Source organism: Taudactylus pleione, unplaced genomic scaffold (genome assembly GCF_031769625.1).
Source record: "Taudactylus pleione unplaced genomic scaffold, aTauple2 ptg000073l, whole genome shotgun sequence".
NCBI classification, from domain to species: domain Eukaryota; kingdom Metazoa; phylum Chordata; class Amphibia; order Anura; family Myobatrachidae; genus Taudactylus; species Taudactylus pleione.
Genome location: NW_028284475.1, coordinates 5679189 through 5697508, shown reverse-complemented (window position 1 = coordinate 5697508; position 18320 = coordinate 5679189). Strand labels below are relative to the sequence as shown.

The 18320-nt window shown below is 47.9% G+C and overlaps 1 protein-coding gene across 1 annotated transcript in view; it reads right to left on the bottom strand.

Annotated features, from left to right (window-relative positions):
- The window catches only part of IGSF9 (immunoglobulin superfamily member 9), a 91164-nt gene extending 80919 nt beyond the window's left edge, over window positions 1–10245 (bottom strand). The window contains exons 1-2 of the mRNA XM_088467625.1: window positions 10173–10245; window positions 6515–6706 (exon numbers count right to left, since the gene is read on the bottom strand). Of these exons, the coding sequence (XP_088323751.1) occupies window positions 6515–6706; window positions 10173–10245 (265 nt within the window). The remainder of the gene's footprint in view (window positions 1–6514; window positions 6707–10172) is intronic.
- Window positions 10246–18320: the final 8075 nt, after the last annotated feature.

The following is an 18320-nucleotide window of genomic DNA, read 5'->3' as shown; positions in this document are numbered from 1 at the left end:
TTTGGAAAATTCCAGAATGGGAATAAAACAGACCTCTCTGTTCTCGCCCTCTCCTTAAATATCATGCTCAACGGCTCCCTCTCCTTCCTCCAGCGAGTACGCACAATACAGCTCCATGCAGACGTCTCAGTGATTTGAGACTTTGTAAAATGCCAGCGCACCCCGTACCTCCCCTCTCTCCGAGCCCAGCCCCAAGCACGCTCTCCCGTCCACCTGGTAACCACGGAGATGGAAATTCAAATCTGAGCATTTGGACAATGCCAGGCTAGGCCGCAGAGCCTCCCTCTACAGACCCCCCCCCCCATTGTAACTCCGAGATGCTCTGCTTGTCAGACAGAGCCATCCTTTCTTTCCCTGGCGCTGAAGATAAACGAGCTGTTGCTACAGGAGCCGGGTTTATATGAAATAGACACGAATGGAGCTGACCACAGCGTTTCCGAGTGACGCTGGAGAGATTTCAGATCAAATCACCAATCGGTCTCCTGAACGCTTTGTTTCTGTTCCTTCATTTTCCTTTAAGATTTCACCCCAAACACAGGGTCAAGCTTCACCCCAGCTGCCGAGAAACTACGTCCCAGCATTTTTCTGGAAGGGAGGGCATGCTGGTGATTGTAGTTCCACCGCAGGCAGAAAGCTACAGAGAGATCCTGGAGGCATAGACCAAAAAAAACTCCCAAACGGACTTTACCTGGGCTGCCGATGTCTTTTCATTCATTTATGATCCCATCCTATTTCTTCAGTCTGTTTATTTAAATCATCAATAAACTACATGTGTAAGCATCTCACCAGCACGCACAGGGTTTACGTTAAACTTTTATAAGATATATACGTGGTACCACTTTTAATGTGCTTAAATAACTAAAAATCAATTTAAGAACATTTTGTCAACTTTTCTAATGGCACTTTGTAATAAAATATATATAATATATATTTTTTAGGTATTTCATTGCCCCTCTTCAATACAAACAATAAAACACTAAACACATTCCACGGCTGGCATTCAGTGACTGGTGAGCAGGGTAAAACAGTTACATTGGCCAAAGATGTGTCCTCTTACACTTGTGGGGCCTTGCACCCTGCATTTGCATTCAGTAAGCAATATAAAGCATTGTTACCTAGGAGGCTGCAAGTCGGTTGCACAGGAGCCCATTCTGAGTCATGGGTATAGAAGAAGTGGGAGTTAAATGCTGTTTCTAGTGTCTTTATACAACACAATAAAAAAGGTTATATCTTTTTCCTACAGCGCTGCCCAGAGTGACATGATGATTGACCAGTGACCATTGTACGTGTACGGTCACAGCAGCACAGCTGGGACACAGAGGACCGGAGATCCGTACAAAGCCCTGTATATGTGATGTATGACCTTCAGTATTGTAGCCAGAACAATATACCTGCTGAGTGAGGGGAGAGATCATAGAGCAGAGGGGGAGGGGGTGCTTCAGTTAGGGTCCGGAGACTTCAGACCCTTTCCAGCCTATGGTCCTCCTCAATCTAGTGACCGCCTTTGTCACACAGTAAGTTAGTTGCTTACTGACTGCATGATGTCCCCTTAACCATAGGTGACCAGTCTGTGGGTGAAGGGGGAAGAGAGAGAGAGAGCGCGAGAGAGAGAGAAAGAAAGAGAGAAAGAGAAAGAGAAAGAAAGAGAGAAAGAGAAAGAGAGAGAAAAGAGAGGAGAGAAGAGAGAGAAAGAGAGAAAGAGATAGAAAGAGAGAGAAAGAGAGAGAAAGAGAGAAAGAGAAAGAAAGAGAGAGAAAGAGAAAGAGAGAGAAAGAGAGAGAAAGAGAGAGAAAGAGAGAAAGAGAAAAAGAGAGAGAAAGAGAGAGAAAGGAGAGAAAGAGAAAGAGAGAGAAAGAGAAAGAGAAAAAGAGAGAGAAAGAGAGAAAGAGAGAGAAAGAGAAAGAGAGAGAAAAAGAGAGAAAGAGGGAGAAAGAGAGAGAAAGAGAGAGAGAGAGAGAGAGAGAAAGAGAGAAAGAGAGAGAAAGAAAGAGAGAGAGAAAGAGAAAAAGAGAGAGAAAGGGAAAGAGAAAAAGAGAGAGAAAGAGAGAAAAAGAGAAAGAGAGAGAAAAAGAGAAAGAGAGAGAAAGAGAGAAAGAGAGAGAAAGAGAGAGAGAGAGAAAAAGAAAGAGAAAAAGAGAGAAAGAGAGAGAAAGAGAGAGAGAGAAAAAGAAAGAGAAAAAGAGAGAGAAAGAGAAAGAGAAAAAGAAAAAGAGAGAGAGAAAGAGAAAGAGAGAGAAAAAGAGAGAGAAAGAGAGAAAGAGAAAAAGAAAAAGAGAGAAAGAGAAAGAGAGAGAAAAAGAGAGAGAAAGAGAAAGAGAGAAAGAGAAAGAGAGAGAAAGAGAAAGAGAGAAAGAGAAAGAGAGAGAAAGAGAGAGAAAGAGAGAGGGAGAGGGAGAGAGAGAGAGAGGGAGAAAGAGAGAGAGAGAAGTTGGAAGTGATGAAAGGTCGCAGGTCTCTTGAAGCTAGGTAAGACAGTACTGGTGGCCATCTTGGTAAGGGAATAAAAAATCATCAATGGAGGAGCCATATTGGAGGCTGCGCAGTAGCGCACTCCACATGTCAGCAATGTTTGGGACCCAAACGTATTAGGCTGTGTGATCTCACAATCTATCTCATCCCATGCTTCCTCACAATGGTAATGTGTGGACCCTTCTGGAACTAAGGGCCAATTGTGAGGCCATAGAAACCCATCATGTTGCCAAACACGGTGTTAAGGAGCGGGTAACGCCCCATTACATTACTGATATGAAAGGCCGTGTATCACTGATCTGAATGAAATATAAGAAATAAATGGTGGATTTAAGCCTCATTAGGGTCCGGATTCTAAACCGCACATGATGCCGATGTTCACGGGATTTAGCGATATTGTTGCTACTGCGTGTGCGCAAAAATCCCATAAAACTCCTATGGCGCCAGCTTCCCGCAGTATATGCACACAAAGACGCTTTTTCCCTTACACGGGAGGCCGTACTCTGCCGGAGATTCTGCGCCTGGCATGGGACTGGTGCATGTTTCGATGGCGCGACCAATGGTAACGTCTAAAAATGCACCAAGTGGTATTACAGGGTCTAAAAACTCTCAAAGTGGGCGTCTCAGTCTTGCACAGTCAGACGCACAGATGTCCACCAGGGGAAGGGCCGATACCAGCATTAGCATAAAGTCGCACGTATGACTACGGCAAAAGACCCTAAAAGCGGCCGCAGCAGCGGGAGACTCAGTAACAACCCCATATAGGTCTGTCACGATCTCTTTCAGCCCTCTGCAGCTGAACGGCTTGTTAGGAGGCGGGAGCCTCTCTAGCAAAGCAGACACAGAATGACTGACAGATTGGCGGAGTTGCTTTGCAGAAACGCACTGTGGGGATTGGTGGAGTCATACACAGGGGCGGGGCCAGTGATTTGCACTCCCCAATCTGTGTGTCCCATTCGCAGGTACTTAAGATAGAGAGCCCTTCTGCTTGTGTCACATGACTTGTTTTTGAAATTGTGAGTGCAGGCAAAACACCTCCAGGTGCTCCAACATGACCCCTTCCATCAGGTACAACATGCTCTGCTCCTGAGCTTCCCTCTTGCAATCACCTGTGTTTGGACACCAGTCTCTTCAATTAACTAGTTCGCCACAGGCGATGGCAATCATACATTAGGTGAGAAGTCCAGGAGCGGAGCATTGTGTACCTGATGGAAGGGGTCATGTTGGAGGGTCCATTTATGTACCAGGAAGGAAGTCATGTGTACCTGTGGTCACACAGATAAACCCAAGATGGGGGGGGGTCTAGCCTGAACCTTATTACTAAAGCTGCATACACACACAACGATTTTGTTACCAACGATTTTATGAATGATTTTCTGTCAGATTTTTTAAAGGGTAATGAACGATTTTTTTGAACTACAAACGATTTTTGCATATTCCCTTAATGAAAATCGCTCAGTTAACAAGTCTGACTGAACTACAAACTACAAACGTGAACGCGCATGAACGATAATCGTTCATTGTTTGACTCAGAAAGTGAACGATTTTTTTTCAAACGATTATCGTTAAACGATACCGTTTAACGATAATCGTTAAAAAAATCGTTGTGTGTGTATGCAGCTTTAAGTATACAGAAGTGATGGAACCAGCGTTGGATGGAAGAAGCCAGGAGTGGACCCTACACACTGATGACGTTGATTTCCATAAAGGCCTACGGTGGCGTATGTCTAAGGGCAGGACGGTCCAGGGGGGCAGCAGAACAGCAGAATGACTGTTAGAATTTGCTGCTTATTCAGTATTTATCTAGTATACAAAGTAAAAGGAAAATGCCATCAGCCAGTGTTGGGTAGTTTGGCAAATGCATGACGGGATCATTTATTTATTTTTTGAAACAAAATATGTAGATGTACAATTTCCCACAGCAGCGCAGAGGATAAATTGGGCCGTTCCCCTCCCCCCCCCCCCCCCCCGTGTGCTCCCCTGGCAAACTTGCTGCTCTCGAATGCTGAACAACATGAAGATAATCTCAGTGACACATAAACGCTCCGAGTTTAAATCTTCCAGCGCACATCTCTGTTGATCCCCACCCCAGGGCCCGAGGCTACAAACTTGTTATCAAGTGACCGTTGGGTGCCCCTCCCCTGCCACTGAAGTAAAAGGATCCTTTGTTCCAGCAGAAGACAATGCCCGTCGTCCCCAGGAGAATAGGAGCCTCGCTCGTCTCTAGTGACAGGGCTACTAAGCTCGGTCACACGGCCCTGGCTCCTCACCGTCACCTGTCTCTGGGGCCTACCGAATAGAAGCCAGGAGAGGAAATCCACGCTTCATGCAACCCACTCTGCCGTGGACCTCTGCTCACCCACAGGGCACGCTATACTAATCACACTTCTTAGCGTGCATTAATCCCAGGCCACGTGGTTTCCCGTCGGGTGGTCACAGTGGTTTTATTATTAAACCCAATGTACGCGGGGGAATCCAGGTTCCACATGAACGCACACAATCTTGTTAGTCTCTGAGCGGCAGGGCTGTACGCAAGGCTTACAGCTGACCCCGGCACAGAGCGATCAGATGCAAAACCTACCGTGTACCATTCTCATGTGCGTACGTAAACGTCCGCCCGCCGAGGTGGAACTTAAGACGACTCACGCAGCATATACATCGTGCAATTCTGACAGAATGTCTGTCATCCAACAGGACAGCCATGATACAGATAATCCCGCCTTTTTACGTTACATAGCAGAGCGTAGCCTATCGCTACAAGCCAGTGACATCACTGTAGCACTGTCGGGCGGCCATTTTGCGTTCCGACCCGATATATAGGAAAATGCAGGAAACGGTGACATCACCAAGGCCCTTCATTGGTTCAACGTACAACATGGGCTCCGCTATCCTCTGCTGCGTGTAGCTGAACGATGCTCTTTAAAACAACCCTTGATGGCGGCGAGGACTGTGGATAAACTTAGACAAGCATACACATCTCTCTTCGTATGGCAACCATTACTTGATGTCAGAATCTGAGCAATAATATCATTTCATCTTTGTGATACTTTTCTCCAACTAGATTGTAAGCTCCTGCAGGCAAGGCCCTCAAGGACTTCTACTGGCCCGTGGTTGCGTACGGGTCAGATATTGCGCAGCCTTACTGAGCGCACTGGGATATACGTATAGTAACCAACTGTCCAGTGCTACTCCAGCAGAAGGCTCACTGGCGAATGGGGCGCAAGTCCAATTCATGGCAAATACGATGCAGCCATCGCTGTCTTGTCTCTCCGCAGTAACCAGCCGCTCAGAGCTTTAAAGCCCCTTTCCCTCCTCCCGCCATCTGCCGCAGAGCGTGATTAATGCCGCCTGACACCCCATGACCTTAGACTGAGACCTGTGCCAAACCACAAGGCGTCTTAAGTACCCTAAGTGAATTTCTTCCCTTTAACCTCTCCACTGCCAGGATATCCTGGCACCCCACAAAATGTATGAATAGCTACAAGAGTCTGTCCCAAGAGCTGACAATCTGTTTAGCGAGGATGGAGCATGGGACCTATTATTCCAGTAAATGCAATTCAATAAAAAAAAGAAAAGAACGCAAAACAAATATTGACAGTCAGCAAGTCCTGTACTCAGATTAGATGCCATAAAAAGGCTTTTAAGATCCTCGCAACTAGTAGCACACCCTAAACGGTCATTATCCTGCACTGACCTGACTTCCCCATCCCACAACTGTGTTTTACAGAGTCACTGAAGCGTCCACTTCCTCATTCCCAAACCACCTGCCCCTCCTGCCGGACTGGACCGGGCTCTTTATATTACAACAGGTAGCAAACAAGAGGCTTTGTGTCTGGCTCTGTAATCCTATCCCCGAGCTCTGGTGACAGATAAAGATCTGTGGAGCTACCGAGGATCAGTCACAATGACCCATACAACAGTTACTATAGATAGGTGAGGCAATGTACACAGTGCGCGTATTAATGAGGAACTACAAACACAATTCAAACGCCACAGGTTCAACATGGCCGTGGATGGTTCAAAGCTGGATGCACCCGGCGCTTACCGAGATACTGTGGGTCCACGCGGGGGGAGTAGAGGCCAAATTTGATGAAGATGGGGAGAGTGAAGCCGAAGCGCACCCACTCGATGACATAGAGGGGAGGGCGCCCCGTGTCCTGGTGGAGGATGTTGCACCCCAGCACCGCACTCTCTCCTGCGCGGCTAACCACCGTCTGAGCTTCTGATCGGATGGCACCTGTGGGAGGGCAGAGACAAGAAATATATATTATTTTACATCTAGACAGATGCATAGATAGACACACGCACAGTCATCAATGCTCCATCCACTGCATCAGGAAAGTGGGCGGGATCCCGGGAAGCTATCTACCCTGCCGGAGTCAGGGAGACCCCCCGAAATGCGTTAGTCTCTCAGAATGTAGGCATTGATGAGCAGCTGTTTACCAAATACCCCATTAAACGCAAATGAATTCAAAGTTGCATTACGCATTTAAAGGTCGGCAATAAATTAAAACTTCTGTTCAGTTTTGTTTATATTTTTTACTATTTGTTACTTTCAGGTACATTAAAAAAATTGAAGTATCCCCTGGAAATTATCGGAGGTCCCCTTCGTGGGTACACGTACCGGAGCATAGGAACCTAGAGGGCAGCGTTACTAATGTAATATGGTAATGAGGTTTCACGCACTCAATGACATGGGTGATTGGGCAGAACGCTATACACGACTTCACCCCCCTCCAGCATTTATACATGAAAAATCAGGACACGATAAGCATCCTGGGGAGAATTTGTGGAGACTCTCCTTGCTTCCGGACAAGTTGGCATCTCCCCTACAACCCACCCTCCGCCACCACTTCCTAGGTGAAATGGGCGGGCAAGATGCATGTCGATGTGATTCGTTATGAGTCATGTCATTAAGGCCGCACCCCCAGTGTTGCAAAGCAGCAAATCATGGTAAAGCGTCACAGGGTGGATGACCCCCTCCCCTCTCCAAACATCCTTGTCTCCCACTTTCAAAAATCAAATTGGAACCTGCTTTCCCGCTGCTGACCGAATGCAGATATCAGTTCGATAATGCAAACAGAGAGCAGCAGAGGCCCTAATAATAGTATCAGTGGGAGGGATTAAGATATATCAATCGGCCAATCAGAAGTGGCCGATGATCGTCATCATTACCTGTGTGCCATTCGCCCCAGGGAGCGACCACCTGCAGACATGTATGGGGTCTCTTTTTGCAGTCTGCACAAGATGCATTTATTTGAACAGGCCCCTACTGTACCTAACGCTTGCTTGACCCTACGGAGGCGTAAGCGCAAAACACATCTCAATTCACGTAGGGACAGATGTGTGAGACATTTGCGCGCACGTGTGCTACAAGAGAAGCAAAATTTGCGCCCAAAAAAAGCGCTGAACTCTAGCTCAGATTGTCAATGATTTAAAAAAAAAAAAACCATAAATGAAAATAAAATCCAAATGGGCTGATATTCTAATAGCACATACCTATAGAATTTGTTAGCATTCAGGGCCTGATTCAGACCCGGACGCTATTTGCGGACGGTCGTTTCAAAAAAGGGGCCGGCTATTTAAATTGAGCACTCGCTCTTTGCGGTTTGTTGACGCCTCTATGTCTGAGCGAGCGAACGAAAAATGCGCTCGCTATTTTGTAAAGACGCCCCCTGGCCGCTCGCATCGTACGTCATCTCCGTTATTTATAAGATTAATCGGGAACATCGAAAGGCATCTGAACTGCTCGCAGTGCTTGTGGTAGGTTTCTCTTACCGCAATCACTGCGAGCAGTTCAGGATAAAAGACAACCAAGTGACGTGGTCGATAACGCTGCTTTACTAATTATGCACACCCATTAAACGCCGTTTTGACCGTTTGGCACGCCTGCGTTCGGATCTCCACTCCCCGTTTTCAAGCACCTTCTCCTGTTACCACCTACAAACGGTACATTCTGTCACTCAAATTAGCAGCCCCTCGCTGTTTTGCGAGCGCACGATTTCCGACCGCAATGACTGGTTTGCGCATGCGCATTACGACCCGTACGCATGCGCAGTTGTGCGAACATCGCTCAGAAATCAGGCCCTCATTACATAATAAAGTAAATTAAACCTGTTAAATAGAATATACTGTTGACGATAATGACAATATCGGGGGATGAACATTTTATATCAGCGTTTTTTAGGCTATCCTTGTTTGTGCACAGATGGCATAAGTCACCTCTCTTTAAACATGGATATCCTTAAGACCTGTACTGTTAGCGTACCTTGAAGACCGATTTTGGTAAACCCAGTGCTGTAGAGTTGTAGTCGAGACATTTTTATGGACACGTCATTTATACCATACTAAGGGGTATATAAATATTAGCAGCTACATGATAAAAAGGGCTGGAAATAATGAAATTAAACCATCGGTGTACTGAATTCATACACCCTGACATTCTGGCCTCCCCCCTCCAGCATTGCAGACCCTTGCCTGGTCGGCTGTCTTCCTTTCCGCCGGTGATCCCTGAACCAGGGGACTTGCCGTCTCTAGCAGAGGGGCCGGGAGTGCCACCCGATTTCCTGAGGCTTCCCTGCCATTACTGGAGTGTGGGCAACTCTGACTGAATTCTACCTGAAGTAGGAAAATACTCTGAGACTTTAGGAGTCTCTTTTCTCTAGCTGAGAGGCAAATATCCGACTCACTTTAACGCTATGAATTTACTGACAGCTGGAGGCCACACAAGTGTCGTTCAATATACAGGGAACACAAAACGTATCTATGTCAGCAAGGTGTAGTTAGGGTGGATGACGGAGCACAGGTGTCAGGGGACTGTTATAGGCAGTAAGACAGGTTTTACCCATATGGGTGGATCGTGTTCCGGACTAGACATAGCCAGTAATTAGACAACCCCAGAAGTTAGACAGTCAATAGGTCGACAGGTGCAAAAGGTCGACACACTATAGGTCAACATGTAAGAAGGTCGACAGGTACAAATGGACGACAGGGTCAAAATGTCGACATGAAAATGGTCGACACAAAATGATCGCCAGGTGAATTTTTTAGGTTTAAGCTTACGTTTAGGGTTAGGCACTTACTGTAGGGTTAGGGTTAGGCACTTACCCCCACGGTTAGGGTTAGGCACATACCAAGACGGTTAGGGTTAGGCACCAGGAGGGAATGTTAGGCATTTACCGGAGGGTTAGGCACTAGAAGGGACGGTTAGGGTCAGGCACCGGGGGGAGGGTTAGAGTTAGGGGGAAGATTAGGGCTAAAAAAACAAAACAAAAAATCACGTGTCGACCATTTTTGTGTCGACCATTTTCGTGTCGACCATTTGACCCTGTCAACCTTCTTACATGTCGACCTTTTGTATCAGTCGACCTATTGACTAACATCTGGGGTCTATCTAATTACTGTCTATCTCTTATACCACACCCAGGTGGATTATAAAGATGCATTGGGGGCAGATTTATCAAACTCCCTAAAGAGGACGAGTGGATGTCTTGCCGTTAGCAACCAATCAGATTGTATCTACCATTTATCTAGCACATGCTATTAAAGGAGAGCTATAAGCTGATTGGTCGCTATGGGGCAACACGTTCACTTGTCCTATATAGAAGGTTTAATAACTCTCCCCTTAAAAGATTTTTTTTTTTTTTTTACACATGTCAAAATCCCCCCCCCTAAAAAAACTAAATTAAATAAAACAAACTCACCTTCAACGCAGCAAAATAATAGGCTGAAAGTCCAGAAAGCCCAATGCATAGCACAGACCTGCCAGCCGAGCATAGGAAGCCAGCGAGGATAGATACACCTGTCCTTTCATGCAGCATCAGGAGAGACCCTGCCCGGACCTCCAGCCTGTGTGACCACTCTGCAGCGCAGAGGCAGCGGGTAGTGGTGTCAGTCAGCCCCCAGCCGGCCAGGATTCCCAGCACCGGGTGATGTTGGGGGGCAGTCACCCGCCGGCATCAGCTGATCTTTCTCTTATGAAGTAATATCCAGCGGAACTTGTCCAAGGGAAGAATGTCAGCTCCTCTGCCAACTAAATCTGCTTCTTCAGTCTTAATGGCGGGTGCTTCCTGGGTTGCAGAGCATCAATTCACAGACCTGTAACAGAGAAGTGTGTGAGCGCAGAGCACTAACTGACAGAGGAGAGAGAATTAGGTTTCCCCTGAGCTCAGAGTCAATATTTGTCCAGCGTCCACCACACCTACAACCACAATGTCCCCTGAGCCACTGCATTCATGTGACGGGCTGCGGCCCCTGTCCTATAACCTACATCCATCCATAGCAACCTGCCCGGCCTTATTTCATGGAGAAAAATGTGAAGGTTTTGGGCTGAAACGCCCATTGTACTGAAACGCTGGACGATTGCTGGATGGATCAGCCTTTACGTGAAATAGAAATTTCTAAAACTGGGCGGCGACAATATGATCGCACGGAACTGTTCTGCCTTATGGGCGTGCGCACGTATAAGGGAAGCCTGTGTCAGACGGACCTCTAGCACCCAGCCTGGGGCTGGTGTACCTGCCGACACCAACGATGACGGAGCTGCTTATCGCCTGAAGCCGCACGGATCCTCGCATTGAACCTACGGAAACTCGCATTAGCAGAAGGTAGTAAATCAGGCTTCTGCGGCTTACCACGCAAACACGCCCACTTTGCTGCCGACTCACAATCAGACCCTAAGGGGCATATGTATCAAAGCTTGATGCGAGATAAAATTGTGAGGTAAATATCACCAACCAATCAGCTTCTAACTTACATGTTGCAGGCTGTGTTTAAGAAATGAATGTTTGGAGCTGATTGGTTGGTGATCTATATTTCACAATTTTATCTCACATCAAGCTTTGATACATATGCCCCTAAGTGTTAAATAAGGATACTCTGGGCTTCATTCAGAGGCGGCCGTACGGTCTACGACCGCCTCAATGTTTGTCCAGTGCACATGCGCACAAGGGAGCCGGCTCCTTCGTGCGCATGCGTGAGAGCCGCTACGACCGACAACGCCGGTCGTAGCAGGTCTCTTTCCAAAGGGGGCGAGCTGTCGATGTTGATTGACAGCTCGCCCCATTTGGAAGGCGGGCCGGGGGGGTGGCAGCCCAAACGGAGGCATTCCCATGGGAACGCCTACCGTTTGGGGGAGGCCCCACTGACATCACTAGTGACACTAGTGATGTCAGTGGAGAGCTTCCGGCTCTGACAGAGCCAGAAGCTCTCCTGGGCTTACGACAAGTGAGACCCTACCCTAGAGTCTCGTCGTAAGCCCCGATGGTCGCGATGGTCTATGACCATCGCGACCATCACCCTAGCGGTCGTTAGAGCTGTGGGTGTAAACCCACAGCCTAACGACCGAAACAGAGGCAGGCGGTGAGGATGCAAGCGGCCGCCCAGTTTCTGAGCGACCGCTTGCATCCTCCGACCGCCTCTGAATGAGTGCCTCTATCTTTTTGAAGATCATTCTATGCACCCATTGATTGGCCTTTGCAGGAATGGGTTGGCGGGCTACTGCAAAGCGATGCATTTGCGTGGACCGACTAGCCTGGTCACATACGGGCTCATCGCCTCAGACTGGCACAGCCAACGGGTAAATTAACTGTTATCGCTTCACCAAGCCAGTATCCTTCAGGTGCCTCGGGCAGATTTTACTGAGAACTTATGGTGATTTATCGCAGTAATAGTAAACTCAGCTCCATCGCTAGTCATTCATAAATAGATCACTATGTCCTTCTGGAGATCTGGTGTACAGAACCGAAAACTACAATATATATTTCCTCATAACCTGTTAGTTAAGTAGAGGTTAACGTAGCTTTAATTCAGACATAACTATCGTCTGACCACACTTCCTTTCATGGCGTTTAACACAAAATAGTTTTGCGCTGCAACTTAAAGGCTAATGGATTAAAATAATATTCCAGAGCCATCGGATCCAGCCCTTTTATTCGTATCCAAAAGCCAGAGAGAGATCAGAGGAGAGTGTAAAAGTGGGATTTCTTCATAGTCTCGACAACGTTTTTCCAGTCAGCCATTATGTTCCAGACCTGCCTCCAGCTGACTCGAGGCGCTCTCGGCAGAGAACCTCACCCCCCAGAGTTAGCAAAATATAGGTAAAATAGATGTGAACCTCAGAATTTAAGCTAACGTAACAGGGGGCTCGCTATGTCAGCCTCACGGATCCAGACACTCTTTATTCTCGTGCTGGAATAACGAAATGGGGAATAAGTTCAATTTAAAAAAAAAAAAATCAAGACGTTTGTTTTTCTTGGAAAGAGGCTCGGAAAAAAAAAAGGGTACTTTGTATTTCCTGCCATTTTGGACGGACACTTAATATCCACGATGACATTTCAAACAGGCATTTCAGTGGGTTTGGCGCAGACCTCCACATGTGTCTGGCAATAGAAGACAGATGACTTGGAAAAAGATGACGTTTTGAGATCACATTATCTGCTAACTCTGGCAGCTTACAAAGTGCGGTGAGTACCTACAGAATTTCAATGGAAACTGTTCTATGTACTATAAAATTATTTAAGTAAAAAAACTTTTTAAAAGGGATGAAATAAATTCCAAAAACATTCCTGGATCCCGTGTCTCTTTCTAGTGAAGCCCGACATCTCGGTTTGTGTCATCCAAACACGTTGTTGCGCAGGGGCAAGGTAATGCATACTGCATCATCAAAGCTACCACCTGCTGCGTGATGAGGCAAAACGCGTTGTGAGCTTCCCCGCAGAACTTGCCCCTTGGACCTCCCAAATTCCCAGATCTCATCCTGTACTTTCAAACGCGCTATTCCACTTGTGTAATAGCGCAATTCTCGGCACTCTTAAACCAATGTAATAAAAAAAAAACTCTCATGGTGCCTACACACATAGTGATGTGCTCACAATCCCCATGTTGTGTACGATTTCCCCCTGAACTCTCCCCGGGAGCTCCCCGGCAGGGGTGTAGTAGGTATTACTGCCGGCCGCATGGCCGGTGGTTCAAATCCCGACAGCGGCAGCCCAATAAGGGTGAAGATCCCCATCGTCCTAAAGGTAAGTATAAACTAACCTAATTTAACCCTCTAACCCTCCTTTAGGGTGCCTAACCCTAATCCCCCCTCTGTGCCTAACCCTAATCCCCCCTCTAAGTGCCTAAACCTAACCCCCCCTTCCCCGCAGCCTAAACCTAAGTCCCCCGGGGGGTGCCTAACTTCCACCCGGGGGTGCCTAAACTAGCCCCCCCTTCCCCTAGCCCAGGGGTCTTCAAACTTGGCCCTCCAGCTGCTGTGGAACTACACATCCCAGCATACACTGCCACCTTTTTGATATAACAGCATGCTAAAACTATGTGCAGTGCATGCTGGGATGTGTAGTTCCACAGCATCTGGAGGGCCAAGTTTGAAGACCCCTGCCTTAGCCTAACCCTAACCCTCCCAGGGGGGTGCCTAACCCTAAGTCCCACCGGGAGCCCTAAACCTAACTCCTCCCGCCCCCCCCCCCCCGTGGCTGTCCGTGCCCAGCGCCAGGCTTACCTTCGTTCGGTATGCCAGGCGTCGGTCTTCCGGCGTCTGGTTAATGACAGGCGTCGAGTTTCCGACGCCTCTCAATAGTACCACGCCGGGATTGGAAAGTTTGGAAGCAGTCGGTCGGCATTTAGACTGTCGGCTTCCAAACTACATCCCTCCCGGCAGTTGTGGGCACGATTTGGCCTGAAAAAGCTGCCTCCTAAACTATCCAGTACATCGTGATCTGAGATTGTCACACGGCAGATCTGAAGATACGATGTATGTGCGACCTGCGGGGACGCGCATCACATCGTGATCTGAGATTGTCACACGGCAGATCTGAAGATACGATGTATGTGCGACCTGCGGGGACGCGCATCACATCGTGATCTGAGATTGTCACACGGCAGATCTGAAGATACGATGTATGTGCGACCTGCGGGGACGCGCATCACAACGTGATCGTGACTCACGATTTGGGCATATTTTACACGATCTGTCGTTCCGATACATCGGAATCGGCCAGATCGGGTAAAATATCGCCATGTGTGTAGGCATTAAACTCAGGAAAACTACCCATGAAATACAGACAGACTTGTACCCTGCCCACAAAATGCCTTCCCCGACTGCTCGCCGGCAATGGGTAGCCTTGAAGTGCTTTGTGGACCGACTTGTGAGTCTCAGGACTGGCGCCAGTTCCTGATGTCCTGAAGGACAAAGTGCAGGGAAAACCCGATCAGACCTTGACAAAGATTGAAAGAGTTCCAACATCTTTTTGGGACAGCTTAACATGACACGTGTGAAACGTTTAAGACAACAAGGACGGCACAAGGCTTAATAGCAGAAAAGTGTCCTCTCTCAACAGTTGGGAATCCCTGTTCATAAAGTAATACAATACAACATCAAATAAAATATTTAAAAAAGTTGGCAAGGGGCTGAGAGATATTCACTAACATTGCATTTAGGTACAAAACTGGCTACAGAGCAGAGCCAACCAATCAGAGGCTTGCTTTCACTGCCTCCCCTACACTGGGCAGATCCAATGTGATCACTGATTGGTTGCATTTAAATGCAGAGTTAGTGAATGAGCCCTATTTGGTATAGGGATACAATATTTTTAAACTACAGAACTACACGTTTTACCCACAATATTGTCCTCGCACAGCCTAAGGGAATATTAAAAGTGACATTACAGATATTATCCCACTTTATAAAAATAAGTACCTGACTTTCTGCACTTACAGAAGGGTAGAAAGATTCCACTCTCTCTACTCAACTTTGGTTTTTTTTTAAATTCCCCCACCATGGGGCAGATTCAATGAGACGCGAGCTGCCGGCCCACAGCGGCCAAATACGGTAACGGAAAACGAGCGAAAGAAATAGCCTGCGAAGTTACCGGTGCTGCTCGCAGACATTTTCACCTAAAAATGTCTACGTAAATAACTTTAGCAGGATCTACTGTCAAAATGGCGTCAGTCCTAGAGGGGGTCTCTACATAAACCCCTATAATCTCTCACGTTTCACTCTCAGACTCACTTACTGCTCACCTGCAACATTGGGCGTCTCTCTAACCCTCCAAAGGGACGCACATTAGCCTTAATCTCAGTAATACACTTAAACAATACAAGTAATGAAGCAAAGAGACTCCTGTGTGTAACGACAAATGTGCAGGTAATAAGCGTCACATGACAAATCTGACAATCAAGCAGGAAGGGGCTCGGGGGCCGCTGAAGTTCCCATGGACAGAACCAGTGATGCCAGCATCTATCGGAGCCCTAGACTGAGGATCATCCTATGTTATTATTATTGTGTTCTCATAATAATTACTATACATCTGATGGTCTGAGAGAAGGGCACAGGGGGGTAACACATTATATTAGGGCACGTCAGAGGGTTCAGTGGGTGCTACATGCAAACAAAACAAGAAAGTTTATGTAAATGTAAAATAAATATATATATATATATATATATATATATATATATATATATACACACACACACACATAAACATATATACATGCATATACATACCCTGAGTTAGACAGACAGATAGATACATACATAAATGTGGGATAGATAGATAGATAGATAGATAGATAGATAGATAGATAGATAGATAGATAGATATGAGATAGATAGATACATAGATATGAGATAGATAGATAGATACATAGATAGATAGATAGATAGATAGATAGATAGATAGATAGATAGATAGATAGATAGATTCAGTATTATGGACCATGGAGACACCTGTGGGGCCCAGGTGGGCAATAAGGGTGGGAGCTACGCAGAGTATATCTTACATACATAGTTATATTATTTAACCCCATAGTTGCCTGCCACGACCCCGCCCCCTCCCTCCCTCCGGGATATAAGGAGTTAAACAGAGAGGCTGTGTGACAATAGAAGCCCCCACGAGCTGGAGAGGGCCTCATCCCCAGCCCTCCAACCCTTACCCCATCCCCCTGAAGCCCCCATGTACCGGGGGAAGCTCCCCCCACTATACACTACACCACATCCACGCGTGGAGAGAGGCCCCGGGATCTGCCATTGTCGCACCCAGCAGAGGCCTTTCCCCATCATCTGATACATTGTATCACTGGCAGCGGCGGGCGCTCTGATCCCTACTGTGCTGGCGGGGGCCCCCCGACCATCACTCCCCTCTCCTCTCCCCAGCATCTAGGAGCCGTGTTAGGGGCCCAGACGCTGTTACTATTGTCTACCCCCCTCCCCCTTGTAACTATACCGGCCCCCCCCCCCAGACCCCTCTTATTCTATGCAGCCCCCCAAACACACACACACACACACACACACTGCTACCCCTCTCTAGCTGTGTGACCTTGGGACCAGATTCCGCCAGTGCATTAGATTGCTAGCTCTTCAGCCCACTGCTCACACCCTCCTCTACTTCTGCCACTTCCCGGCTTACCTATGCACCGAGGGTACCCATAACCGGGGATAAGTTATGGAAGTGGCGGATGCCCACACCTAGCAGGTGTTACTAGGATTATACCCAGTACATGCCAGGCTGGTATAGAGGTGCATTGTGCAAAGTTAGTAGGAGGGGGTGGGGTGCATTAATGGCTGCAGCACCCCTAGACTGATACTATAGCTCCTGTGCCCACCATCTATGCCAGCTTCGGAGCTCCTGTGCCCACCATCTATGCCAGCTTGGGTATCTACCACAGGACTACAGTACACAAACACCAGGGGGAGGCTCTGGTTTGTGGGTACCCATTGATGAGACTAGGTGGCAGCAAGGTGAGTCCACTAATAGATGCCACAAAGCAGGTGCCCACAGATCAACAGGTCCCCTGCTTACCAGTGCCCAGCAGATCACCTCTCCTTTCCCATGCCTGCTGTGCCCATCCTTCCCCCTTCTCAGTTGGTGCATTGGATGGCAAGAGGCTTACCTGGAGGTGTCTTGGAAGATCCACCATGGATGAGCAGACCACCTAGGAGGGGTGATGGGGAGGGCATGCAGATGGACCACCCTGGTGCCCTCTGGTCAGATCCACCCAGTGCCTGTTGACAATGTGTGATGGCTCTGAGACTGGGCACATTGGTGGCAGTGCTCCTATAGGTGTGGGTGGGGGGCTGGCACACACCTCAGCAGATCCTGCACCCCAATAACTGCTGCCAGTCCTCTGCCTGCAGGAGAGGTGCCACATGCAGCTCCCTCACCCCTCTGAGAGCAGGAGGTAAGGCTGATAATGCTCTCTCTCTCCTCCTTTCTGCTGCTGCCTGCTGAACTCCCTGCCAGCCTGCAACTTGCAAACATAATAGTGGGAGGGCCCCATGATGCTCCAAGGGCCACCCACTCTTTCAATCAAGCGCCCCTTGTTTCCACAGCAACAACCAATGGGGGCCTCAGGCTCTCTGATCAGCCCCCTCTGCCTTCCACCCATCACAGAGGCAGCAGCTGCAGCTAATGGGCTTAGTGCCCCCGTGTGCATGCCGGGAAATGTAGTTCTTTGCCCAGGCCACATATACCTGCTGTGCTGGCTCCCCCTAGTGGCTGCTTGATACTCTGCACCCCTGCCACTCGCTTCATCCATACCCATGGCCCAAATCAATGTATACTGTAAGTGTACACATGTATATACACATGTGGGTGTGTAGGCCCATAACTAGGGGAGGGAGAGCAGTGCTGCCACACAGGGCATAGGAAGTGGTACGGTTGGACACTCCAGGTGCTCAGCTCTTGCCTAGTCCCAAGGCCGCCCAGAGCGTCTCTTAGTTACTGCCTAGTATGCATAGGTGTATTTAAAATGGGTGCAGGGTGTGCTCAGCACCGCACCCCCAGAGTTATAGTTACCTTGTGCCGGCAAGCGGGTCCCTCCTCCTCTGTGGCACCATCTTCCCAGTGACATCT